The sequence below is a fragment of the Chlorocebus sabaeus genome, chromosome 12 (genome assembly GCF_047675955.1).
Source record: "Chlorocebus sabaeus isolate Y175 chromosome 12, mChlSab1.0.hap1, whole genome shotgun sequence".
NCBI classification, from domain to species: Eukaryota; Metazoa; Chordata; class Mammalia; order Primates; family Cercopithecidae; genus Chlorocebus; species Chlorocebus sabaeus.
In genome coordinates, this window is record NC_132915.1 from 82,094,341 (window position 1) to 82,121,776 (window position 27,436).

The 27,436-nt window shown below is 42.2% G+C and overlaps 1 protein-coding gene across 5 annotated transcripts in view; it reads right to left on the reverse strand.

The window, feature by feature from the left end:
* SUSD1 (sushi domain containing 1) overlaps positions 1–27,436 on the reverse strand; it is a 136,110-nt gene that overhangs the window by 62,063 nt on the left and 46,611 nt on the right. For 3 of the 5 annotated variants that reach the window (XM_037983601.2, XM_037983596.2, XM_037983574.2), the window contains exons 6-9: positions 23,563–23,742; positions 12,010–12,107; positions 10,895–11,081; positions 1,482–1,591 (exon numbers count right to left, since the gene is read on the reverse strand). In XM_037983601.2, the coding sequence (XP_037839529.2) occupies positions 1,482–1,591; positions 10,895–11,081; positions 12,010–12,107; positions 23,563–23,742 (575 nt within the window). The remainder of the gene's footprint in view (positions 1–1,481; positions 1,592–10,894; positions 11,082–12,009; positions 12,108–23,562; positions 23,743–27,436) is intronic. The other 2 variants (XM_037983583.2, XM_073021852.1) reach the window with 2 other exon arrangements.

Below are 27,436 nucleotides of genomic sequence, written 5' to 3' on the forward strand. Positions count from 1 at the left end.
CTATATATTCTATTAGTTTGAATTGGAAACTTCCAGGTCCTAATACGTGATATCCTTTTGGTAAATAGAATAAATTAATTAATTTTGACCTGGGCACAGTGGCTCACACCTGTAATCCCAGCACCTCGGGAGGCCGAGGTGGATGGATCACTTGAGGTCAGGAGTTCGAGACCAGCCTAGCCAATATGGTGACATGATATATCTACTAAAAATATAAAAATCAGCAGGGCATAGTGGTGCACACCTGTAATCCCAGCTACATGAGAGGCTGAGGCACGAGAGTCACTTGAATTTGGAAGGTGGAGGTCACAGTGAGCCAAGATTGCCCCACTGCACTCCAACCTGGGTAACAGAGAAAGACTCGGTCTCAAAAAAAAAAAATTTTTTTTGGCCGGGTGCGGTGGCTCACGCCTGTAATCCCAGCACTCTGGGAGGCTGAGGCGGGCGGATCACGAGGTCAGGAGATCGAGACCATCCTGGCTAACACAGTGAAACCCCGTCTCTACTAAAAAATACAAAAAATTAGCCGGGCACGGTGGTAGGTGCCTGTAGTCCCAGCTAAATGGGAGGCTGAGGCAGGAGAATGGTGTGAACCCGGGAGGCGGAGCTTGCACTGAGCTGAGATGGTGCCACTGCACTCCAGCCTGGGCAACAGAGTGAGACCCCATCTCAAAAAAAAAAAAAATTTTTTAAATGTAATACTTACTGAATTTACTGTCCACCAGATGACTTGCTAGGCACTAAAAATGACACAAAAATAAATCTCAGTTCCTGCCTGAATTTACTTATCATTTTACTCATGATGTTTAAGAAAATATCAAGTTAAATGAGTACCAATAGCCATCCAATGAGTTCCTTAAAATTCCATGCCCAGGGTGGGCACGGTGGCTCACGCCTGTAATCCTAGCACTTTGAGAGGCTGAGGTGGGCAGATCATCTGAGGTCAGGAGTTCAAGACCAGCCTGACCAACATGGAGAAACCCCGTCTCTACTAAAAATACAAAATTAGCCAGGTATGGTGGCGCATGCCTACAATCCCAGCTACTCAGGAAGGCTGACGCAAGAGAATCGCTTGAACCCGGGAGGCAGAGATTGCAGTGAGCCAAGATCACGCCACTGCACTCCAGCCTGCACAGCAAGAGCGAAACTCAGTCTTAAAAAAAAAAAAAAAAAAAAAAAAATTCCATGCCCAAATGTGAATCTGATAGCAAAATAAGCTGTATTATTTAATGCATTAAAATAAAATATAAGCTTGAAATGCCAGGCACAGAAAATGATAGCAAGTCACCAAATATAGTATCTTTCTTCAAGTTAGTTCCTCATTTACATCCATCTCACATCTCACATCCATCTCTAGAAACAAAAATCACAAACTGTCTAGAAGTTCATTCATTTTTAAATACTTTGGATACTTACTTGGAGATCACCCAAAGTTTTAAATGACACAATTCTTTAATAGACAGCATAAGAGATCTCCTTACTTGGTACATGTGTTCTGATCCAACTTTCCTAGAATGCCTGTTCAGTTTCAAACAAGTTTCATTAAATATTGAAATATTGAATATTCCATCATCTTCTAAGAGATCATCTTCTAAAAGACAAGAGAGAAACTTATAGTTTGCACCAAATTAGCAAAATGCATCACGGTTGAATGCAAGTGAAACTCTGACATCTTAAGAGAGCCAACTGTGTGTTTAACAGGAATAATATTAAATCTGGCATCAATGGACTTATCTTCAAGTCCTGGCTCTCCAACTTCTCAATTGTAATTACCTTAGCTAAGTCACTGAACCTGTCTTCCTGTTTGTAAAATCAAGTAATTCAGCTTGCTTTTCTTATGTCACAGGCTGCTTAGATAAGCAAATGAAACATTTAATAATTGCTATAAATTAATAAAGAAAGCTGTGATATTTTTAGAAAGTTAATCCTGTCACTTGGATTGTCCATAGTAAAATGTCATGAAGGTAAGCATAGCAGTAGCCAGAAAGTCTGAGAATAAGGAAAGTGGCAAATAAAAATCAAAGGCTATAGATTTAAACTCTCAGAGCAAGTGCTTTCCAACCTAGAAAATAACCAGAAAGTAGATGACCAAGCAAGAGGAAATTTGCTTTCACAGCAGACAGTATTTCAAGAGCTACTCAGCTGAGTACTAAGGCAATAAAATAATCAGAAAGCAGACTTGTTTTAACCATTGGACAGAAAAAAAGTCATTTCATACCTCCTGCAGTCTAATTCATTCTTACAATGTTCTATTTTCTTAATGTAGTCTAAAAGGATAGATTTGTTACTAATGAATTAAAGAAATAACAGAGTCAGGAATAACATCAGTGATTTTCAAGAAAAAGTAAATTTCCTAACAAACAAGACTGTACTTTTTCTACCAATGGGAAAGGTGTAAATGTCTACCAAAGAGAAGCTATTTTATAACTACCTTTAATGTGTATTTCTCCTGTGGGAGTTTCTGCTACCTAAGAATGAGAACAATAAATTATTTTAGTCAAGATCAGAATTGTCCACAGCATTTTCAATGTCACTGACATATTCAGCACAAGGCAACTAGCTGGGGAAAATATTCCTGCCTATAATTGGAAAGTGTAGAAAGACGGTTATGAGACAGAATTTGAAGACCTATCATATGTGCTCTCCTTTGTCGTCACAATTTTTTTTAACAGATTTCATAAGGACATCAGAAATGAAAATGGTCACATGTATGCATGCGATTTTGAGGAACACCAAGTGTCTGCATGTAAGAAATGCATGTATGTAAGAAATACCACATAAAGCTTCTGTCTCTGTACAGGCAGAACAGAAGCAGAAGTACTGTCTGCACAGTTCATATCTCAATATGATTTTCACATAAGATAGTCATTATCGTCTGAATTCAGGGGAAGATGGTAATGTGAACAAAGGCATCTGGCTCCCACTTCCCACGCCCAAGCCTGACAGAAGTGATGGAGAATAAGTAAAAATGGGTCAAAATTTGCATCTGGGTTGGAAAGAAGGGTCGGTTGCCATACACAAGGCGGAAACATGAAGACATTTCAGCTTGGCACAGTATGGAAGAGCCCAGGCTAAAGAAAGACCCTAAGACCTACTGTGCAACCTGGCTTCCAAGCAAAGGAATGTAGTCCCAAAGTTTCAAAAGAAAGAACTGGAGAACTAGAGCCCATGGAAAAATCAAGACAGGTCACAGGACAAATCAATGACCCATGCTCTATCTGGAGCCATTTAGCCCAGTGGTTCCCAAACTGCACCTCAGAATCACCCAGACATCTGCAGATTTGAAGTAATGCTTTGACATCTGTATTTTTTTAAGAGTTCACCTGACAATTCTTCTTCTCTGTCTCTCTTTTTTTAAACAGGGTCTCACTCTGTCACCCTGACTACACTGCAACCTCCACCTCCTGGGCTCAAGCAATCCTCCCACCTCAGCCTCCTGAGTAGCTAGGACTACAGGCATACACCACCAAGCCCAGCTAATTTGGGGGGTTTCCTTTGTAGAAATAGGGTTTCACCATGTCCCCAGGCTGGTTTCAAACTCCTGGACTCAAGCCATCCACCTGCCTCAGTCTCTCAAAGTGCTGGGATTACAGGCGTGAACCACCACATCCCTAACCTCACCAGGCAATTCTGATAGGCAATCAGGTATATATTAAAAATAATAGTATATATACTACTATTGCTACTGCTAATAATAATAATGGTAATAATAATAATAATAGCCCTTCTGTAGCCCACTGTAGATTAGTAATAGGGAAGGACTTCGAAGTAGAGGCCTCAGGACCTGAAGGTACCATCTGGCAGAGAGGCTGGGTTAACAGAAGGGGCTTGCCTCTTTCCTGCCTTGGTAGGCTGTAATGCCATAAAGAAGCCAGGCCCAAAGCCAACAACTTCACCAATCATAGCAAAATGCTCAGAAACAAAGCACAGGGTGGTGGGCTTTCTCACAGCTGCTGCCCAAAGGACACTGGATCACCCAACCAGCAGTAAATCCATTCATACTGAGATCTGATATAAACATACTAACATTATCCAATGGAAAGGAAGATCACAGGGAAGGCCATCCATTTTATTATGAGGGAAATATCAGACCTAGACTGAATTTTTATCTTCTAAGGATAAATAATCCAGAAGGGTGGAAAAAAAAACTGCAAAATGATTCTACAAAGAAGGAGAGGGAAGGAAAGGAAGATTGTGCTCGGGAGGCAAAGAACAAGCATATTTATAAACAAGAAAATATTGAGCAAAAGAATGGTAAAATTAGGTAGCATCTGTTTTGTACGGTAAATAAAATTTTTTAAAATAGATTCAAACAAGAGATAAAGGATGAGATAATAAGAGAACGTGACAGCAGAGAGGAAACTGGTAGAGAGAAGCAAAAATAAAAAGGGAACTAGATGAGACCCAAAGAAAAGGAAATGAAAGTGCAACAGCAGAATTTAAAGTGCATTGGAAATGGTAAAGATAGGAAATGTCAATGCAAAAATGCATATTTGCGTAAGTGCACATAGAGAACAAGCTTGTTATATATTCAAAGAAGGCAGAGGAAAAAGACATGGACAATAAAAAGGAGAAAATGGGAAACCCATGTGGACAAACAAGCAATTCCACATAGGGGTATTTGAAGAGCAAAAAACAAACTTTTCTTTAAAAAGCAATAATCAGAGATGTAATAAAATAAAATGTTCCTAATATATAGTTAAGCCAAATTCTAAAGACCAAAAATCTCAGGGGGCTGGGTAATCCCAGCACTTTGCGAGGCCAAGATGAGTGGATCACTTGAGGTCAGGAGTTTGAGATCAGTCTGGCCAACATGGTGAAACCCTGTCTCTACTAGAAATACAAAAATTATCTGGGTGTGGTGACACACACCTGTAATCCCAGTCACTCGGGAGGCTGAGGCACGAAAATCTCTTGAGCCCAGGAGGTGAAGGTTGCAGTGAGCCAATATCACACCACTGTACTCCAGCCTGGGTGACAAAATAAGACTCAGTCTCAAAACAACAACAACAACAGCAGCAACTCACAGGGTACTTGGAAAACAGTGCAAAACATGAACATTTCTATCTGCCCACTACCCAGACAAGAGGTTTCATGAAGGAAGAGACTTCTGTTTTTACTACCGAATTCTCAATGCCTAAAAAACATCAGACACATAATAGGTGGTCAATAAACATTTGCCAGGTACATTAATAAATGATTAATGTCTTAAACTTTATGGCTAAAGAAGCCTTCATGATACATAAGCTGAAAAGCAAATTGCTTACATAGAATTTTTTATATTTTATTTATTTATTTGAGACAGTCTCGCTCTATCATCCAGGCTGGAGTGCAGTGGTGTGATCTTGGCTCACTGCAACCTCCGCCTCCCGTGTTCAAGCAATTCTCATACCTAAGATTCCCAAGTAGCTGGAACTACAGGCACGCACCACCACCACCGCCCCCCCCCCCCCTCCACCGCCAGCTAATTTTGTAATTTTGGTGTTTCGCCGTGTTGATCCTGGCCTCAGGTGATCTGCTCACCTAAGCCTCCCAAAGTGCAGGGATTACAGGCATGAGCCACTGCACCTGGCCAGGATTTAAAAAAAAAAAGAAAATCACACCTTCTAACTCTTCTTTCAAAGCTTCCAGTTCCCAATGTCAATATGAAATACTTCTAGAATTCCAAGAACAAAAGTTTATGACCCAACAATTTTATCTTCAATCAAGCTCTCATTCACATGTGAAGGCAACAAAAGACATTCTCAGATCATCATGGACTCAGAAAGTATCCCATTGCCTCCCTGAGGAGCAGGCAAATCACCCTACAGAGAGAGAAATAGAGATAGAGAAATAATAGAGAATGTGGTTTGAAAAGACTGTCAATAAGCACTGAAACTATTAAAACATGTACCCAAGGTTAAATCATTGCTACCAAGGTTTCTATAAATCAATATAAGAGTGAGCTCTTTGAAGAGATAATACATGTTAAAAATAAGAAACTGGTAATATAATGCCATACTAAACCAATAACCTAAGAGGAGAGAGAGGGGAAGAAATAAAAGGGAGTTTTGTAAATAAAAGGAACGCTAACTTATCTCATTCAGGGAAAAGTTAACAATATTTCAGTCTTAACACTGGTGAAAAAAGAAATACACACTCAAATAGAATTTGTCTTTTTTAAATGTGATCACTTGTAGAAAAGAAAACAAAATCTATACTATCTGACTCATTGGAAAAGGAAATCTGTGTAACAAAAAGAAAACAAAAGACACAGCAAAGTAGCATTAAAAAGGGAAAAAACAGACCAGGAACAGTGGCTCACACCTGTAATCCCAGCACTTTGAGAAGCTGAGGTGGGAGGATCCCTTGAGGCCAGGAGTTCAAGACCAGCCTGGGCAATATAGTGACACCTTGTCTTTACAAAAATTTACAAAATGAAAAAATTAAGTGATCTGCATAACTGTGGTCCCAGCTACTTGGGAGCTGAGGTAGGAAGATTGCTTGAGCCTGGAAGGTCAAGGCTGCAGTGAGCCATGGTTGCACCACTGAACTCCAGCCTGGGCAACAGAGCTAGACCATATCAAAAAAAAGAAAGAAAAAAAGAGGCCAGACGTGGTGGCTCACGCCTGTAGTCCCAGCTACTCGGGAGGCTAAGGCACAAGAATTGCTTAAAACTGGGAGGCCAAGGTTGCAATGAGCCAAGATCACGCCACTATACTCCAGCCTGGGCGACACAGCGAGATTCTGTCTCATTCATAAATAAATAAATAAATAAATAAATAAATAAATAAATAAAAGGAAAATCATATCACACATAAGAATGATGTAAGTTGGATAACTTATCTAATCAAAAATAAAAGTTTTCCAGAAAGGCTGTCAATACATGCTGTCTCCTAGAGTACATTTATAGCAATATTACTCAGATAGCTTTCAAAAAGGAAAAAAAGTAGACAAAGGCATATCATGCAAATGCAAGCACAAATAAATCAAGAAGACAATATTACTTTCAACATATAATTCAAGGCAAAGGTATTAAACAGGCTAAAACAAGCCATTTGTTACTAGTGAAAGAATCTATAATAAAGATATCAGTCATGAACATAAAAATCATATCAAAATGTGTGAAACAAACCAATAAGAATTTCTAAGAGGAACAGAAAATGGCAATCCATGTTAAAAATAAACAAAAACCAGAAGTACTGAATAATTCTATTAATAAAGTTGACTTAATAATAGATCTTACTCCCCTTACAGACAAACACTCTACCTTATTATCTAGCACCTACTGAAATTACCAAACTTGGCCAAATGCTAAGACCCAAGAAAATGTCAATAAATACTCCAAAGCATACCAAAATGTAATAAAACTAGAAAATAACAACACAGTATAAATGTTACAAAGAAAAAATCTACCACTGTATAAAATGCTTATAATTAATTATTCAAAGAGAAAATCACAATAGTAATTATATAATGCTTTGAAAGTAAGGGTAAAGAGAATACATATTAAAACACTCATAAATAATTATTCTGTCAAACAGAAAATCAGAATAGCAATTATATGATGCCTGGAAACATGTATCAATGCCTAAAGAATTCTGCCAAAGCTCAAATCTGCAAGAGAGAAAGAAACATTAAAGACTTTTATTATCAAACAGAAAAGAATGAAAATAAGTTGAATTTTGTTATGTATTCAGCTCAAGAATTTAGAAACAGAACAATATAACCAATTTAACAGAAATATGGACTGTGCACTGTGACTCACACCTATAATCCCAGTACTTGGGGAGGCGGAGGCAGGCATATCAATTGAGCCCAGAAGTCCAAGACCAGCCTGGGCAACATGGCTAAACCCTGTCTCTACAAAAAATACAAAAATTTGCCAGGCTTAGTGGTGCATGCTTGTAGTCCCAGCTACTTGGGAGGCTGAGGTGGGAGGATCACTGGAGCCCAGGAGGTCAAGGTTGCAGTGAGCCGTGATTGCACCACTGCATTCCAACCTGGGTGACAGAGCTGGGTGTCTCAAAAAAAAAAAAAGAGAGAGAGAGAGAGAGAGAAACATGGAGAAGAAAAAATAAAAACAAGAGGAGAAATTAGTGAGTTTGAAAAAGAAAAACAATTTCAAAACCCAAGAGTTCATTCCTTGGAGAAAAAAAAATAGTAATAAAACACACAACCCAAACCAATCAACCTCTAAAAAGAGAAAGAGAACCAAACTTAGGAGTCAGAATAACCTGGGATTATATAACCTATAGACCCAGAGGAGATGAAAGCAAATATTCCATCTGACATTCTGCCAATATGTGTAATATATCAACCAAATATACACTTTTTGGAAAAATATAAAAATTGACTCAAGAAAATGTCAGAAACATAAACAGACCCAAAATCATGGAAGAAATTGACAAAGTTGTCAAAGAATCATCTCCTTAAAGGGGTGAAACTTCAATGATCTTTTGAGAAAACGTTCAACTTTAAAGGAAGGGAATAATTCCAATGTGACATAAACTATTCCAGAGGGAAAAACAATGGAAAACTTCCCAGTTCATTTTAAGGAAAATAGCATAACTCCGATAATGAAATCAGAACAGAATGTCCAGGATCTGGAGGAAAAGAATGACAAGTCTTTATAATAGTATAATAGTAAACAGAAGACTTGAGTACACACTGAGTAAATGTGGAAACATACCTTGCTCCCAGTTAGGATGGCTCAATATAAATCCTAATTCTCTCTAGATTAACTTGCAAATATAATCCAATTCCCTTTAGTCCAGAGACATGAAATAACTCAGCCATGATCAGCCAACTCTTCACTACAGACATAAGAGGCAAAACCAGATCTGCCTGACTCCAAAGACCATGTTTTTCCCAAGGGAAAGGAACTTGAACAGGTAATTGGATATTAGTAAAAACAGCTGATGCCAAACAGCAACCTGTCATCCTCACTGAATAGTGACTGGTGAGTGATGATCTTTTAAAGACATTTCCCTATAGCAGTTTACTAATAATTTTGTAAGGCTTCTCTGATTAGTTACCATATTAATTTTATAATATCTTTGCCTACATATTATTTACTTGCAAAGAATTAATTTTGTTTTATTTATATACAAATATGAAGAGACCTAATTTGTATAATCTCATAGTTGGTTTTATATTGTTAAGATTGGCAGACTTTTTCAACTATTTCTGCTGAATCTATGTCACTTCCCAGCTACTCAGGTTAAGGTACAGTTTAAGTGGGATAGCAAACAGCTAATTAAGAACTTTCTCAACTCCCCCAAAATAATAAATGACATCGGCCAGTTGTGGTGGTTCACACCTATAATCCCAGCACTTTGGGAGGCTGAGGTGGGCAGATCACTTGGGGTCAGGAGTTTGAGATCAGCCTGGCCAATATGGTGAAACCCAGTCTCTACTAAAAACACAAAAAATAGCCAGGCATCGTAGTGGGTGTCTGTAATCCCAGATCCTCAGAAGGCTGAGGCAGGAGAATCCTTGAACCTAGGAAGCGGAGATTGCAGTGAGTCAAGATAGCACCACTGCACTCCAGCCTGGGTGACACGGCAAGACTCCATCTCAGAAAATAAATAAATAAATGACATCAATTACTTCTCAAGGTTTGTCTACAGGGTTTTTTGTTTGTTTGTTTTCTGAGACAGGGTCTTGCCCTGTCACCCAGGTTGGAGTGCAGTGGCATGATCAGAGCTCACTGCAGCCTTGAACTCCCGGGTTCAAGTGATCCTCTTGCCTCAGCCACCTGAGTAACTGGGACTATAGGCATGCACCATCACACCAGGCTAAATTTTCTTTCTTTCTTTTTTTTTGGTAGACATGAGGGTCTCACTGTGTTGCTCAGGTTGACCTCAAACACCTGGCTTCAAGCAATCCTCCTCAGCCTCCCAAAGTGCAGGGATTACAGGCATGAGCCACTGTGCCCCACCTGTCTACAAAGTATTTAATTAGTCCTCATACCTCATAACCAGAGGTTTTTTTTTTTTTTTTTACTTACTGTAATTGTCACAGTGTTTTTAAAAACCCATGTTACAATTATGTACAATGAGGTTTATTTCTACTTCTTAAAGCTCCTTCCCTCCACTCCTTTTTTCAGCTAACACCTACCCTCCTGCATCCTAGGGGTGCCTCTGCTTCTACCTCCCCACTCTCAACTTGATCCCCTTAAAGCTGCTGGGTCAGCCTCCCTGGCACCTCCTCTTTCACACGCAAGAGCAAGAAATGACTCTTTTTTTTTTTTTTTTTTTTTTTTTTTTTTGAGACAGTCTTGCCTGTTGCCCAGGCAGGACTGCAGTGGCACTATCTCGGCTCACTCACTGCAACCTCTGCCCGCTGGGTTCAAGTGATTCCTGTGCCTCAGCCTCCCGAGTTGCTGGGACTGCAGGCGTGCGCCACCACACCCAGCTAAGTTTTTCTATTTCTAGTAGAGATATGATTTTGCCATGTTGGCCACGCTGGTCTGGAACTCCTGACCTCAAGTGATCCGCCTGCTTCAGCCTCCCAAAGTGCTGGGATTATAGGCATGAGCCACCATACCTGGCCAGAAATGACTTTTGAGTTTACTGCCAAAGATAAGCCACATGGCTACCCTCTGTTGCCTTGGGTATTTGAGAGTGGACTGATCATCACCTAATGTTCTCCTTTTAAATGCCTTTTTATTACTTGCCACCTCTCCCTGAGGGCTCAGCTGAGAAAAAATACCCCAGAGCCCATTCAGCCTGGTACCAAGAGGATACGGATCTCTCGACCTGCTCTAGTTCTACGGCTGGAGCAACTACGTCTGAATATAAATCTCAGAAAGCAAATAGGAGCTCTCCGGCCCAGCTGATTCTGCAGCATACTTCCCCACATTCCGTGCTTAGCGTTTTCTAGGAGGAAATGAGGCTTCGCCTCCACCTACCAGCTGTCTGGAAACCAATGACGGCTGGCACAGAGCGCCTGGGAGGTGCTGTGGAGATGTTCACCGTGTAGTTGGTGCCTGGGTACAGGGCTAGGCACACTTCTGGGGTCCTGCTGTCTGTGGTCAAGTTGACTGTCTCCTCATGAACTGATTCCATAGGGTCCAACCGTTGTCCTTTTATGGATATCTTTGAGAGGAAAAGACAAGAGAACCCCCTATGACTCCAGTCAAAACAATCCAGAATTTGTGGTGCTGGAACCCATTCTCCTACTATTCCATTTTATACTGCGCTGCTCAGCCAGGGAGCATTCGTAAGGTACATCTCTGCTGCCAGGTATCTGCTGATAAAGTCTGATCAGCCCGGTGAATATTAAACCCCTAGAAGAGACATAAATGAGGAATCTCCCTAGGAAGTGCTCTCCTGCACACGAATGATCAAATGGAGACAACTGCAACCTGAGGACCATTGGCTGCACTCTCACCAAGTCAGCAGACGCTCCCGGGCTTGCTCTGGGGGCGTGAAATACAAGCGCTTGGAAACAAGCAATCGTGAGGATGCCAAATATAAACGCATCCCCCACACACGCACCCTGCTGAATGACAAACATGTTAAACACAAAATGCAAAATAACGAAATAATACAGATATCTTCAAAAATTCCGTCCGCTCTTTTTAAATGACAGCGGGATCAGAAAGCAGTTAGATTGAGGCCAGGCGCGGTGGCTCATGCCTATAATCCCAGCACTCTGGGAGGCCGAGGTAGGTGGATCACCTGAAGTCAGAAGTTCGAGACCAGCCTGGCCAACATGGTGAAACCCCATCTCTACTGAAAATACAAAAAGTTAGCCAAGCATGGTGGTGCACACCTGTAATACCAGCTACTTAGGAGGCTCAGGCAGGAGAATCACTTGCACCCAGGAGGCTGAGGTTGCAGTGAGCCGAGATCACACCACTGCACTCCAGCCTGGGCAACAGAGTGAGACTGTCTCAAAAAAAAAAAAAAAAAAGAAGCAGCATTTAGATTGAAAAGCTCTCACGGAGGCAAGTCCCTCTGACTCATATTCCCATGGGTGACGTGTCTGTCCTAGCAGGAAGAAGTGGATCATTTTACTTACCACATATGCGATCTTGGGGTTTATTCTTCCTGAGTTTATTTGCCATCTCACACAGGTATCATTAAACACTGATACATCATCAATTTTTGTCAGAGTTTCTAAAAGAGAAAAAGGCAGTCAACTCGCAAAAATGCATCAATGGGCTTTAGGAAAATTCTGAGGGAGATCAGTCTGTCTGCTCAGCTGGTATCTCTACTGGTCACCATTCATCCTCAGAGGCGGACACTGAGTCAGGCAATGCAAGCTCTCCCAAGCCAATCACCCAACTTCTCTTCATCAGGAATGAGCGTGGCCCATTACCTGACTTAGAGGGAAAGGAAAGATTCCTGCTTGGGTATAGGTCAGAATTCCAACCTATGATTCACTTGACAGGCCACTGATGCCACTGGCATTCCACTCGGGTAGAATGGAACGAGGCCCAGAACTGGGTCCTGAGTGAGACCTTCCCTGCAATTGCACAGGTGAGACCTGCTTCCACCTTTCTCTTCCCAGCAGGATGGTGGGAAACTCCTTCAAGTCACTGCTATCCCAAGGGGGAAAATGACATGTCTCACCACACAGGACCACGCCTCAGAAACAGGTTGGGGCAAACTAAAGAAATTCTCCACAAGGTTCCTAGGTACTTCTGGCACTCCTGTAACTGAAGCTATTTAATCTGCTTCTATCAGGAGGCCACGGATTCCTCTGGGTTGTTCTGCTTCTTTTAAATATTCTGCATGTATTCCAGGTAATGAATTTAGCAATGTGGGAAACCATATGAAGGCCTGGGTTCCCTGAGGCAACATAGTTTTCAACAGTCCCAGTCAACCCTCAAGTGGTTGTTGAGACAGGAAGAAGGAAAGTGGATCTAGCTTTTTATTTCTTTGAAATCAAATTCCCAGCCGGGTGCAGTGGCTCACACCTGTAATCCCAGCACTTTGGGAGGTCAAGGTTGGCAGATTACCTGAGCTCAGAAGTTTGAGACCAGCCTGGACAACATAGTGAAACCCCATCTCTACTAAAAATACAAAACTTAGCGAGGTGTGGTGACACGTGCCTGTAATCTCAACTACTTGTGAGGTTGAGGCAGGAGAATGGCTTGAACCTGGGAGGCAGAGGTTGCAGTAAGCTGAGATTGCACCACTGCACTCCAGCCTGGGTGACAGAGCAAAACTCCATCTCAAAAATAGTAAAATAAAATAAAATAAACTCCCTACACACAAGTAATCTACTTGCAAATGATATGATCTTACATATTTCTATATATAAAACTCTAAGGAATCCACACCAAAACAAGTATTAGAGCTGAGAAAGGAGGTCAGCGAGGTTGCGGAATACAATGCCAATGTACAAAAATCTATTATATTTCTATACACTAGCAATGAGCAGTCCAAAGATGAAATTAAGAAAATGATTTCATTTACAATACTATCAAAAACAAACAGGCCTGGCGCAATGGCTCACACCTATAATCCCAGCACTTTGGGAGGCCAAGGCAGGTTGGTCACCTGAGGTCAGGAGTTCGAGACCAGCCTGGCTAACATGGCGAAATCCCGTCTCTACCAAAAATACAAAAATTAGCCAGGCGCAGTGGCACATGCCTGTAGTCCCAGCTACTTGGGAGGCTGAGGCAGGAGAATCACTTGAACCCGGAAAGCAGAGGTTGCATTGAGCCAAGATCCTGCCACTGCACTCCAGCCTAGGTGACAGAGTGAGACTCCATCTCAAAAAAAAAAAAAAACAAAAACAAAAACAAACAAACAAAATTCCTGCAGACAGAAGCTATCATACAATTATTCCCGGAGAAAGTTATCCTCATGTCACCAAAATTGGATATTCCACAGCCCCAGTTCAAGCCTTCCCATTGAAGCAGACACCTCTTAAGAACTCCTCAACCTCTCTCAGCTTCCCCTGCTCCTTGTCCCATCCCTGCATGGGTTTTGACAACATGACCAGGTCTTGCCTCCTATTCTGGGGCTTCCCTGCTGTGGCACCCACACCCCAGCACATGCCATCTGGAAGTGCAGGGGAGTTAAAATCCCATGGGGACAGGAGCTGGTAGAGAAATCCTTCCTCCTTTCTTTTCTCTGAAGGGCTGTCCAACAAAGACTTAAGTTTCTTCAGTGTCTAAGGACACTGTCACACAGATGGGGTAATGCCCGCCCTCGGTGGAGACCAGTACAATCAGGCATCGTACGTTGACTCTCCTTCTTTCCCTGCTTTACTGCCCTTGGTTCCCACTTGTGATGCCTGGGATTTGATTCTCTACTGCATGATAAATATAAACCCAATGAAAGGCTCCCATCTAAGAAGAGTGAGAAAGCTAATTCTCCATCTCAGAAAATGACTCTCCACAACTCAGCTCCTGTTTCTCCCTTCTAGTAACTCTCTTTGCAGTCTCCAAGTACAAAAGGAAGCCTGTACCTTAGGTACCTGAAGGGCCAACCCTCTTCTCCTGTACTCAGAACCAATGCTAGCTTTGGATTGACCCAGATCTATTGATCTCTCTGCCCAAATAAGAGTTTATATCTTTACTAAATCATCCCTTCGGCAACAATGCCTAGTTTCTGTGTTCCACATGACCTGGTCTTGGGTAAGCCCAGGTCATCTATTAGCAAGCGAAAATCAATGGAGGCAGAGAGGGGAAAACAGGCAAACTCCTGCTGAGACACCAGAAAGGCCACCCATGGCTGTCTGCAGCATTCCTGGATCTCCATATTAGTATTTCTCCCTAGAACACACGCAAATTGAAATCAAATAAATACTCCAATTGTGGGCCAGGTGAGTGCGGTGGCTCACGCCTGTAATCCTGGCACTTTGGGAGGCTGAGACGGGCATATCACTTGAGGTCAGGGTTTGAGACCAGCCTGGGCAACATGGTGAAACCCTGTCTCTACTAAAAATACAAAAAAAATAGCCAGGTGTGGTGGTACACACCTGTAATTCCAGCTACTTGGGAGACTGAGGCACAAGAATCACTTGAACCCAGGAGGCAGAGGTTGCAATGAGCCAAGATTGTGCCACTGCACTGCAGCCTGGGCAACAGAATGAGACTCCAGTGCAAAAAAAAAAAAAAAGAAAAAAAAAAAAAAAGAAAAGAAAGAAAGAAAGAAAAGAGGGAAAAAAAGAAAAGAAATACTCCAATTATGAGCATGGGTACCCTAAGAGACACAATGACCTTATCAGTTCACCCCCTTGGGTAGCATAAAGATGATGTCGGTACTACTCTTTTATCAGCCTGAACAAGCCCCAGATATTTCTGGCCTCTACCCTCTTTGCTGCCCTTCAAAGAGCTCTTGGCGTCTCTGCTCACTCACACATCCCTTTGATGCTAACTCACCACCTGGTCCAGAAAGAAAAGGCACCAGCCCAGCCCTCATCTTCTGAGTTGCCAGAAAAGCGAATTTCCTTCTTACTCTCAGTTCCTTTGTCATCCAAGCAGAGATTAGAAAGGAGTTTTCTTTCTTGTCCTTCCTTCTTGCTCATTCACTATGACAACTGTAAATGGCATCTCAAAGATGCCATCTGCCTCCAGCCTGTGCCATGCTCTCTGCACAGATGGGACCCAGATCCAATTATAGGGGTGTCAGATATTTCATCCCAGGGAGCAGTTTAACAAAGTTTGGTTGCTTTTCCCTCCAGGTGCCTACAAATTAGTTGGAAAGACTCCTTTATAAATGAATCAGATATTCAACATCTACATTAATGCTGCCCTTTGAATGGAGACTATATGCCCTCATTCCAATAGTGCTGATAACTGAAAACATTTCTGGAAGTCCTCTTTGGAGCTGTCCCAGAGCTCTTTCATTCCCTGCTCACTACTAACTGAATGGCTATCAAATGCCAAGCATCCTGCCACTCCAGGCACTGGGCTGTGACGATGTTATCTGCTTACTATGTAGGGAAAAAGTACTCTTAAAAGTCGTGGATCTGTTAATGGTAGTTGAAGGGATGGTTGCAGGTGAGATATGCTGGTAGGGCAGAGACAGTGAATGGCCCAACGGCAGGACACTGGGAAACACTGAAACTCGGGGGGTACCAGAGGAAAAAGGCAATGCAGAAGAGAGGCAGGAGGCTGGTAGAGTGACTGATGTCTAGGAAGGAAAGGAAGAACTTGAAAGAGTGTCTCTCAGCCTTCCAAGGCCAGGCACAGTAGCTGACACCTGTAATCTCAGCACTTTGAGAGGCCGAGGCGGGCAGATTACTTGAGGCCAGGAATTCGAGACCAGCCTGGCCAACGTGGCGAAAACACGTCTCTACTAAAAATATAGAAATTAGCCAGGTGTGGTGGTGCACACCTGTAATCCCAGCTACTTGGGAGGCTGAGGCACGAGAATCGCTTGAATCTGGGAGGCGGAGGTTGCAGTGAGCTGAGAGTGTGCCACTGCACTCCAGCCTGGGTGATACAACAAGACTCTGTCCCTAAAAATTAAAAATAAAAATAATTTCTTTAAGAAAATCATCAGCCTTCCTTCCCACCAGTCCCCCACAGCCTCCTCATTCCCTAGCCAAGAAGGGCCTGGAGCAGTTCAAGGCAGTGGGCGCAAGCTCCATCTCCCTCTCTCCTCTCACATGACCCTTCTCCCCTGATGGACTGCCCACAGCATCAGGATTAGATCTGAGGTTTGATTTTGGGTAGAGGTGGGAAGAGCAGGCCCTTGTCCTGTCTAGTTGTAGAAAACAGAGACCTCTCTGGCTTAAAAGAAGGAGGCCCACATAGCATCCAGCTGAACTCTCATTGGATTTGGGGAAAGAAAGCCTCAGTGGGTGATAAAGTAAGTGCCTTTGTTTTGCTTTACTCTGTGTGTGTGTGTGTGTGTGTGTGTGTGTATACACATACATATATATATAATGTTATGTATATATAGATAGGTATAGATATATATAATGTTATGTATTTTGATATTTTGTTAGCATCTAGTATTTCTGTATGTGGTACTTATTACATTAACTAAATATGTAAGTCATTATATAATGACTACCTCTCCTGAATGTAACTTTACAATGGCAAAGACCATGTTTCTCTCTCTATCCTCAGGTCCTAGTATAGTGCCTTAAATATAGATATTAAAAAATATGTATTATTTGGTTGACTAGTTGAATGGATGGATAAATGATCCACAATGCTAAATGTTGTGGAAAGGTTGAGAAGGATGAGAGCTGAAACTGGAACATGAAGTTGGCAGTTAGGTGGTCATCAGTGACCTTGGTGAGATGCTACAGTGAAATGGGGGTGTTCGATGCCTGGTTTCCCCCCAGTAGGCTGAGAAGAGCATAGGAGGGGAGGGAACAAGACAGTGAGCCCAGACTACTCTTTCAGAAGTCCCACTGTGCAAGGACAGGGGTTGGTCTAGTGTACTCCCTTGGTTTACAATTTTATATCCTTTTTCTTTATTTCTGGAAACAGCAAAAGGTCGTACAGAATCAATCCAGGTGACCCAAACAGATGGTCAAGCGAGCTCAGTATCATTTCTAGTCAAAACAGCATCTGATTTCAAAAGGAATGTAACTGATCTTCTAATACGGCTCATAAACTGCCTTCCAAGGCAAACACATGATGATAATGGCAGCACCACAGAAATCCAGGTATGGCTTCCCACAGTGGCTACTTGAATAAATGTATGTTTGGCTATAAAAGTTTTAATGTGTTTCCTTTCTTTCTTTGAAGTCTTAGATTCACATAAAATAAGTAGAAGTAGCATGGCTTAGAGTACATTAGTGTAAAAATATATTGCACACTTTGGGATGATTTTTGGTGGCACACAAATACTGTGTTTTTTTTTTTTTTTTTTTTTTTTGGAGATGGAGTCTTGCACTGTCACCTAGGATGGAGTGCAGTGGCGTGTTCTCAGCTCACTACAACCTCCGCCTCCTGAGTTCAAGCAATCCTCTGGCCTCAGCCTCCCAAGTAGCTGGGACTACAGGCACGTGCCACCACACCCAGCTAATTTTTGTATCTTTAGTAGAGGCAGGATCTCACCGTGTTGGCCAGGCTGGTCTCAAACTCCTGACCTCAGGTGATCCACCCCCCTCAGCCTCCCAAAGTGCTGGGATTACAGGTGTGAGCCACCACGCCCAGCCAGGAATACATTTTTATCTGTTCACTATGTATCGGTTTTTGTGTATATCAGAAAAATACACCTACTTCATCAGACTCATGAGATCACATATATCGTCCTTAATAAATTTGAATTATAAGTTTAAGGTTATGTTGTTTAAGGAAACATTCCAAGTAAATAATACTCTTATTATGGCAAACATTGTGTCAGGGTGGTATACAAATAATTCAAGCTTGGAAGACACTGACGTAGGAGAAAGAATGTGGGCTTTCTGGGCTTACAGGCCTCAGTTCAAATCCTGGCTCTCCCATTTGCTAATTATTGAGTGACCAGTAAAAGTCACTTAACCTTTATGAGTCTCAGATTACTCATCTCTGAAATGAAAACAACAAAGCTGACTTCAAAAGGGTTTTAAGAGGATGAAATGAAATCGAGCATTCAGGCCCCTGGTTGAGCCCTGGGGATGTACATTCATGCTCAGCCAGCAGGAGCTATAATGCTTGACGGTCCAAACCTCATTCACATATTCCAATACATCTGACCATGTGGCTATTTATGGAAATGTATCCATTTATTCCGGCTGACCTTTCTGTTCCATCTGAAATGTGTAGCGCTGCAAGTGAGCACCCAGTGGCCGGAGAAGAGGGTCACCAGCCAAACAGAAGGGACAGAGGCTAACAGTGTCCTGGAGGCATCTGAGCAGTGCCCAGAGCAGTTTAGGGGCACAGAAAGGATTCTAGCGATAAACAGCCTCTGTTCCAGCAGAGATGTTACCCTTCAGAGAGCGTAGAGTGAGTGAGCGTCAGCCTTATAATCATTAACCCAGATTCTAAACATGAAAAGCCAAATGGCCTGTGCAGAATGGAAGCCAGGGAAAGTCTTATCAAGAATGAATCAGTCTCTTTGATCTTGAGGTAAACTGACTCATTAACATCAAGCTTCCACCTGGGGTTTTTCCAGACACTAAAGTGATTGCCTAATTCCCAGATGTCTGGAGTTTCCAGTCCAAACTGGCCTTGCAAGGGGTGGGAAAAAAGAGTCCCACCATCTTGATAGAGCTCACACGTCATTAAAAGCACATACAGATTTGTGCTACTAATCCAAAAGACTAGTCAAAAATATTTTTAAAGGTAATTAAAAACAACCCAGGTAAAGATAAATTATTCTACCCAGTTTGGAACTAAACATAGAAGTACACGAAGATAAACAGTGAAAACAGGACAGAGGTAGGAGGCATTCAGAGAGAAGCAGAAAAGTAGAAAAAGATGAGAGGGGAAGCTAAAAGTGAATATTAAGAAAGGGAAATATAAAATACACACAGGCAGGAGGATGGCTTGAGGCTAGCAGTTTGAGACCAACCTGGGCAACACAGTGAGACCCCCGTCTCTATAAAAAAATTTTTTTAAAACTTAGCCACACATGCTGGGTCATGTCTGTGGTCCCAGCTGCTTGGGAGGCTGAGGCAGAAGGATAGCTTGAGCCCAGGAGTTTGTGGCTGTGGTTAGCTGTAATCACTGCACTTCAACCTGGGTGACAGAGTGAGACTCCATCTCCAACAACAACAACAACAACAAATACACAGAGACAGTTGGGATGAGGGGAGTGAAGAAATAGGTAAAAAGTGAAAAACAGGGAAAAGAAAAAAGAAGAGGGGTAGCTGAGGAAGAGCCATGGTAATCAGCAGCTCTCACTACATTTCCAGAAGCCTCTCCTACCTACCCACCCAGAGATCATCTGCACTGCACCATGAATTAATCATCATGTAAATCATCCCCTTTATCTGCGGAAATTGAATTTAGCTGCCAATCCTGATTGAGGGCATAAAGGCCTCCTCACAGAAAGATCACAGCTCTCAGGGAAAATGCCTTTTCTTTCCTTAAATCAAAGCTCGCATAAACCCATGGAAACAGATGCAGCTGGAGTCACAGACTTTGTGAAAGGTAGCAGGCTGAGGATGGTAATTATAATTAGCAGTTACATAACATGTTTGTTCTTCAAAGTGCTCTACAAGCATCAGCTAATTAATAGCTTACTATGCCCCATGCAGATCCACTGGTTTTTCATGCGGTGACTAATTCTGATACCCCCATTGACTGCTGAATGGTGGAGGCAGAGCAGCCTGAGCAATGAAGCAAATGGCTGAGGCTCAGAAGCTATACCCAGCTCTTACCAAGTGACTCCAGCAGTTGCTCTGTGTCGGGAATACTTCCCCAAAACGTTGAATTCAGCATTCCAGGAGGCAGCTACCTCACTTCCTTCAAATAACTGTTGGAGGTACTTTTGCAAATGCCATGATAGGTTGGAGTGACCATCAGTCTAGTCCAGCGTGGCATTAGCTCCAATTATTAAGACTGGAACCCTAGAGTCTTTGGTATCAGTTACACATTTGCCCTTGCTCCTCTGTGCAGGCTGGGCAAGGCAATGAGACCTCTCTAAGAGAAGACTGCATTATATCTCTGGGTTCTCATCCAGCTCTACCCTTCTTTGTTTTTCCGATGGCAGTCTCTGGCCTACATCCTCTTGAATTTGTGATGGAGATAACCAAATGTAGGAATTGCATGGCACACACAGGGCCTCAACGGCAAAGCTGAGCTTTCCATCTATTCCAAGAATGCTTTACTCAAGGATTTCAGAGATCCAGGAACACCTTGTTACTTGTAAAACATTATGTGTGTATGTGTATGTGCATATCTTTGGGGAAAAGGTCTGTTTCCCCTGTTTCACTGTAAATTCCAAGAGGGTCATGCCGACAAAGTACCTGACATATAGTGCAAGCTAAATAGATATCCATTGAGTGAATGGACAGATTTCCTCAAATTCCCATCCCCAACATAATTATGAACCATTGCCTATGGACAAATAATCCCCAGGGGCCTACATGTCTTGTTTGCTCTGGCTAAACTTTCCAATGGAAAATATTGGTGAGCAAGACCACAATTCCGCTGCTAGTCAAAGCAGAGACCCAGATCAAAGCTCCTGGAGATTTCACTCTTCAGAGACCTGTCTTCAGAGCCAAGCAAGTCCACAGCCAGAAATATATTCCCAGGGACTGTGTGACAACCATTTGTCACACCTTCTGATCAACCATCACAAATGGTAAGAATCATTGCCTTTTCTCACCTTGTCCCTCGGAGGCAGAGGTGTGAAATGAATCATGTAGAAGCACACGCTTCTGATTCATGAGAAGAGCTTCACGTGAGGCTAACAAATTTAGGAAAAAGACTAACATGTGCATGGTGTTTTCAGTTTTCTAAAATGTGCCCCACAGATTATCTTATTTGATTCCTTTTCAACACTCTTTGAAGTAAGAAAAACAGATTTTATTTCCTTCCTTTATAGATGAGGAAACTGAGGCTCAGAATGCCTCACCTAATGACACACAGCTAATATATGGCATTGCTAGAATATAAACTGAAATCTCAAAACTCCTTTTTTTATTGAGACAGAGTCTCACTCTATTCCCCAGGCTAGAGTGCAGGGATGTGATCTTGGCTCACAACTGTCTCCTGGGTTCAAACAATTCTCCTGCGTCAGCCACCCGAGTAGTGGGGGCTACAGGTGTGCACCGCCACACCTGGCAAATTTTTAATTTTTTGTAGAGATGGGGTCTCACTATGTCTTCCAGGCTGGTCTTGAACTCCTGGGGTCAAGCAATCCTCCTGTCTTGGCCTCTCAAAGTGCTGGGATTACAGGTGTGAGCCACTGCACCCAGCTAATTTTTGTATTTTTAGTAGACATGGGTTTTTGCCATGTTGGCCAGGCTGGTCTTGAACTCCTGACCTCAAGTGATCTACCTGCCTCAGCCTCCCAAAGTGCAGAGATTACAGGCATGAGCCACTGCACCACGCCTCAAAACTCGTTTTCACCAGTAATTCCACTTGTGTATATATATCCAAAAGAATGGAAAACAGGGTCTCAAAGAGATATTTGTACACACATTTCAAGCATTATTCATCATAGCCGAAAGATGGAACGTACCCAAGTGTCCATCAACAGATGAATGGATAAACAAAATGTGGGATACTCATATAATGGACTATTAGCCTTAAGAAGAAAGGAAATGTTGACACATGTTACAACATGGATGTATCTTAAAGACATTATGCTTAGTGAAATAAGCCAGTCTCAAATGGACAAGTACCATATGAGACACCTACGGTAGTCAAATTCACAAGAGACAGAAAGTAGAAGGGTGACATTCCAGGGGCTGTGGGGAGGGGCAAATGGGGAGTTGTTGTTTAATGGGTATAACGTTTCAGTTTTGCAAGATGAAAAAGTTCTGGAGATTGGTTGTGCAACAACATGAGTGTATGTAAACAAACACTACTGAACTGCACACTTAAAAATAGTTCAGATGGTGTATTCATCAGTTTCATGTTGCTATAAAGGAATACCTGAGACCAGGTAATTTATAAAGAAAGAGGTTTATCTGGCTCATGGTTCTGCAGGCTGTACAGGAAGCATGGCACCAGCATCTGCTTCTGGTGAGGGCCTTGGGAAGTTGATGATCATGGCAGAAGGTGAAGAGGGAGCAGGCATGTCAAACGGCAAGAGAGGGAGCCAAAGAGAGAAAAGGAGGTGCCAGGCTCCTTTTAACAACCAGCTCTCATGTGAACTAAGAGCAAGAATTCATCACCAAGGGGAGGACACAAAGCCATTCCTGAGTGATCTGGCCCCATGACCCAAACACTTCCCATCAGGCCCCACCTCCAACACTGAAGACCACATTTTGGCATGAGATATGGAGGAGACAAACATCCAAACTATATTAGATGGTAAGCCAGGCATGGTGGCTCACACCTGTAATCCCAGCACTTTGGGAGGCCTAAGCAGGCAGATCACTTGAGGCCTGGAGTTCGAGACCAGCCTGGGCAACGTGATGAAACCCTGTCTCTACTTAAAATACAAAAATTAGCCGGACATGGTGGCAGACACCTGTAATCCCAGGTACTCGGGAGGCTGAGGCACGAGAATCACTTGATCACTGTAACCCAGGAGGCGGAGGCTGCAGTGAGCTGAGATCGCGCCAGTGCACTCCAGCCTGGGTGACAAAGCAAGACTCCATTTCAAAAAAAAAGAAATGAAACTATATTAGATGATAAATTTTATGTTTTATGTGTGTTAACACAATAAACATTTAAAAACTATTTTTCATCATAACACCTTTTCTCTGAAAAACGGTCAACACGTGTTAAGTTAGGAGTGTGCCCCTCTGAGAAAATGGTTCATGGAGAAAAACGTCTCAGCCAGTCAAGTAGAGGGAACAGGAATCACAGTGATTTAAGGTGAGTCTCAAAAGATGGATGCATAACATTTTCCATCCAACTTATTTTTCCAGTCCACCCTCTAAATCTTCAGGATTTAGCTGACAAATCTAAAGCCAGGTACACAACCAGGTAAAGAGCAGAGCTGGATGCAGTATGTAGAGTGAAGCAGCAATCAGACAGTTTTAGGCCCTCGGCTCCCACTGGCTGTTTTGTTTCTGGGTAGCAGGAGCCCAGAACAGAATCTGTACCTGTGCATGTTAAAGTGCTTTCTCTCCAGGTACCTTCCTCTGTGCAAACAGAAGTGATCTTTCCTCCAGGGCTCTCAAAGCCCTCTTGGCAGACATAGCGAGCCACACCGCCCAGCCTGGAGCTGTGATTTCCTATCAAGATGGCGTGCCGCATTTCTGGAGGGTTGCCACAGTTGATCTCTGCAATGGGAACCAACACAGCACTGGTTATAAGCCCTGACTTCCAACCCTACAATTCATATCTTTAAAATAAATATTTAATAGTGATAGAGGCCACTCAAACAGGAAAAGAGAAAACACGAACCCCATCAAATAATCCAATATAAGTACGTCTGAATTTAATAAAATTTCTAAACATGCACACATAGAGAATAGTCAAATTATGAGATTACTTACTTATAAAGAATTCACTGATCTATGAAATAATATATCTTAGCATTCTTTTAAATATTACAGTTCTCTGGTACATTTTACTATGCATCTTCAGATCATCAACCCCAGAGTAGATGATGATGCAATTGTAGCAATTATTGCCAATTGATTGTTAAATACAATATATTCAAAATCTCTGAACTTTTTAAAGCAAATTAATGGAGAAAGTATTTATCTCCTAAAGATTCAACTTATATGCACCTTTCAAAGAAAAAAATCAGTTGCACAGGAGGAGATAAACCTGGAATTATAAAACTGATATGAAATTTTTTTCCCTACAACTGACTACTAAAAGACAATTAAATATTTACAAAGAACTATCTAAAGGTAAAAGATTATGACATGACCATTCTAGACCCAGTCAAACTATACTTCACTTAAGAGCCCAAGAAAGTCATTTTTAGACATTTCAGAATTTTTAAAAATCAACCCATGTATCTTTTCTGGGAAAAAAATTTTAAAAGATGAATCAGAACAAATATCGTAAGAATAAGTGCAGCACAGACAGGTTTTAGAAAAAGCACCAAGGAACAATGAAATCAGCAAGATGTATGGATGTCTCCATAATCATTTAAATGTGATTGTAGAGCTTGACATAACTATTAGTAAAGGATTCTAGAACTAAACGTTGAACAATGTAAAATAATAATAAAAATAAAATTTTACATTATTTCAATAAAATCAGAGCAGTGAGTTGAAGGGAGGAAGTAAAGCATACGAATGTTTCATATCACACGATAGTGCTCATGGATACAACATTATTCAAGAAAGTATAATAAATATAAAATAAGATGGCTGTAATAATTTCAAATGTCACCAATAGTCTCAGTTATACCTAAACACAGAAAGAAAAAAAAAAAATCTGTTATTCTATAGTAAGAGAAAAAAAAAAAAAGAAAACAAGGCATTTGTTCTGATTTGTGATTTTCTCCCCAATCTGTAGAAAGTCAAGAAAATTAAGCCCTTCTGACATCCAGCCTTTTTAAACAGAAGTCATTTTATTGAGATAACAGCATTCAAACTAGAGAAAATCATATAATCTGTTCCCATATCCCCACCAGCCATCCTTGCCCTTAGAAATAGATGGCTTCTTTTAAATGAGCCTCTGATACAGAATGTGTGGATTTAATGGAATTGCACTCTTTTCCATTCCATTGTGGATGCTTGGTCTGTTGCAGGACCCCAGAGTTATTTCTAGGAGGGAGGTTTCCCAGAGCAGGATCTCATCTAATTTCCAACCCTGTCTACCTCTCATGTCCCAGGTTTGCCCACAGAGCTTTGGTCCCCTTTTCATGCATATTCACCAGACACAAGACTCCTTGGCCCTCATCATGTTTTCCCAGCATCAAACCTTTAGATGTATTTAATGGCCCAAGACATTCCAAGAATGAATATATTTGTGTTTACTCAAGCAACCAACCAAAGAGATGGTTAATGTTTCATAAGATTGCCTAGTCACATTGTTGACATCTGAAACATCTTCTAATTTAAGACAGAGTTCAGTTACAGCAGGAAGTAGAGGAGCCATCGCTAAAGAGGTTGTAGGTATAGGTTCATGTACACTGAAGGTGGAAGGTTAAAGTGCTCAGTGGAGAAGTCTGGGAGGGAACCCAGCGCAAGTCATTGGGTTAGGCGAGAAGCACAAACACAAAAGGGATAAAAGTACAAAAGATAACTAGATTGGCTTCCATCTTGGATGTGACCAAGAATAATGGAAGGCATGATGACTTTGGTTGGGACTGCAAGATTGTTTTCAAAAATTAATACCAAATATTACCCAATTGATAAGAAATCAATAACTTGTTATCTAAGGATAAGGCTCAAAGGCTCAGGTGGATGCCCCATTAGGAAGCAGCTTGGACCTGTGGCTCTGTGAGTTCCCCATTAACAGAGCTATTCAAGTTGGACAGTCCCTCAGCAAGAGGCATTTAGAGAGGATTCCAGCATGGCTTGGATTAAACGCATGGTTGTAACAGCTACACATCTGAATCCTCTGGGAAGCTTTAGAAAAACGCACGTACTGGAGTCCCACACCCACCCAGAGATAACTCTTCTGATTCAGTAGTACTGAATTGGGTTTTTGGTATCCAAATTTCTACAAAGCTCCAAATTTGATTTTAGTGCACACCCTCAGCTGAGAATCTGAATGAAATCCTGGTACAAATGGCTACCATTTGTCATCATATGCATTCCAACAGATCCTAAGTATAAAGCATTACTATTCACAATACCCATCCATGTTAAGGGTTATTTTCCCCACTGTACAGGCGAAGACAGCTCAAAATGATTGAATGATACATTCAAAGTTACACAGGCAATTATGGGATGGCCAGGAGTTGAAGGCATGTCAGTTGTATTCTTTTCCCTACACCCACAGCTTCTCGAAAGTTGGCTGGGCATGGTGGCTCACACCTGTAATCCTAGCACTTTGGGAGGCTGAGGCAGGCAGACTTGAGACCAGGAGTTTGAGACCAGCCTGGCCAACATGGCAAAACCTCATCTCTACCAAAAATACAAAAATTACCCGGGCGTGGTGGCATGTGCGCCTGTAATCCCAGCTACTCAGGAGACTGAGGCACAAGAATCACTTGAACCCAGGAGGCAGAGGTTGCAGTGAGCTGAGATCGTGCTACTGCACTCCAGCCTGGCCAACAGAGTGAGACTCCATCTCAAAAAGAAAAAGAAAAATGTTGTTCCAACTCTGCCCAGGCTGGAGTGCAGTGGCGCCATCACAGTTCACCGCAGCCTTGACCTCCGGGGCTCAAGAAATCCTCCCACCTCAGCCTCCCAAGGAGTTGGGACCACAGACGTGTACCACCATGCCCAGCTATTTTTCAGTTTTTTGTAGAGACGGGGTCTCTCTATATTGCCCAGGCTGGTCTCGTACTCTCAGACTCAAGCGATCTTACCGGCCTCAGCTTCAAAAAACATTTTTTTGTTTGTTTTTTGTTTATTTTTGTTTTTGTTTGCTTGTTTGTTTGTTTTGAGACAGTCTCACTCTGTTGCCCAGGCTGGAGTGCAGTGGCACGATCCCAGCTCATTGCAACCTCTGCCTCCCGGATTCAAGCGATTCTCATGCCTCAGCCTCCCAAGTGGCTGGGACTACGGGCATGCACCACCACGCCCAGCTAATTTTTTGTAGTTTTAGTAGAGATGGGGTTTCACCATGTTGCCCAGGCTAGTCTTGAACTCCTGAGCTCAAGCGATCCACCTGCCTCAGCCTCCCAAAATACTAGGATTACAGGTATAAGCCACCATGCCCGGCCTACAGTTTGTTTTTTTTTTTCTAGATGAAGTCTCACTCTGTCACCCAGGCTGGAGTGCAGTGGTGCAATCTTAGTTCACTGCAACCTCCGTCTCCTGGGTTCAAGCAATTCTTCTGCCTCAGCCTCCTGAGTAGCTGGGATTACAGGTGCCTGCAACCATACCCAGCTAATTTAGT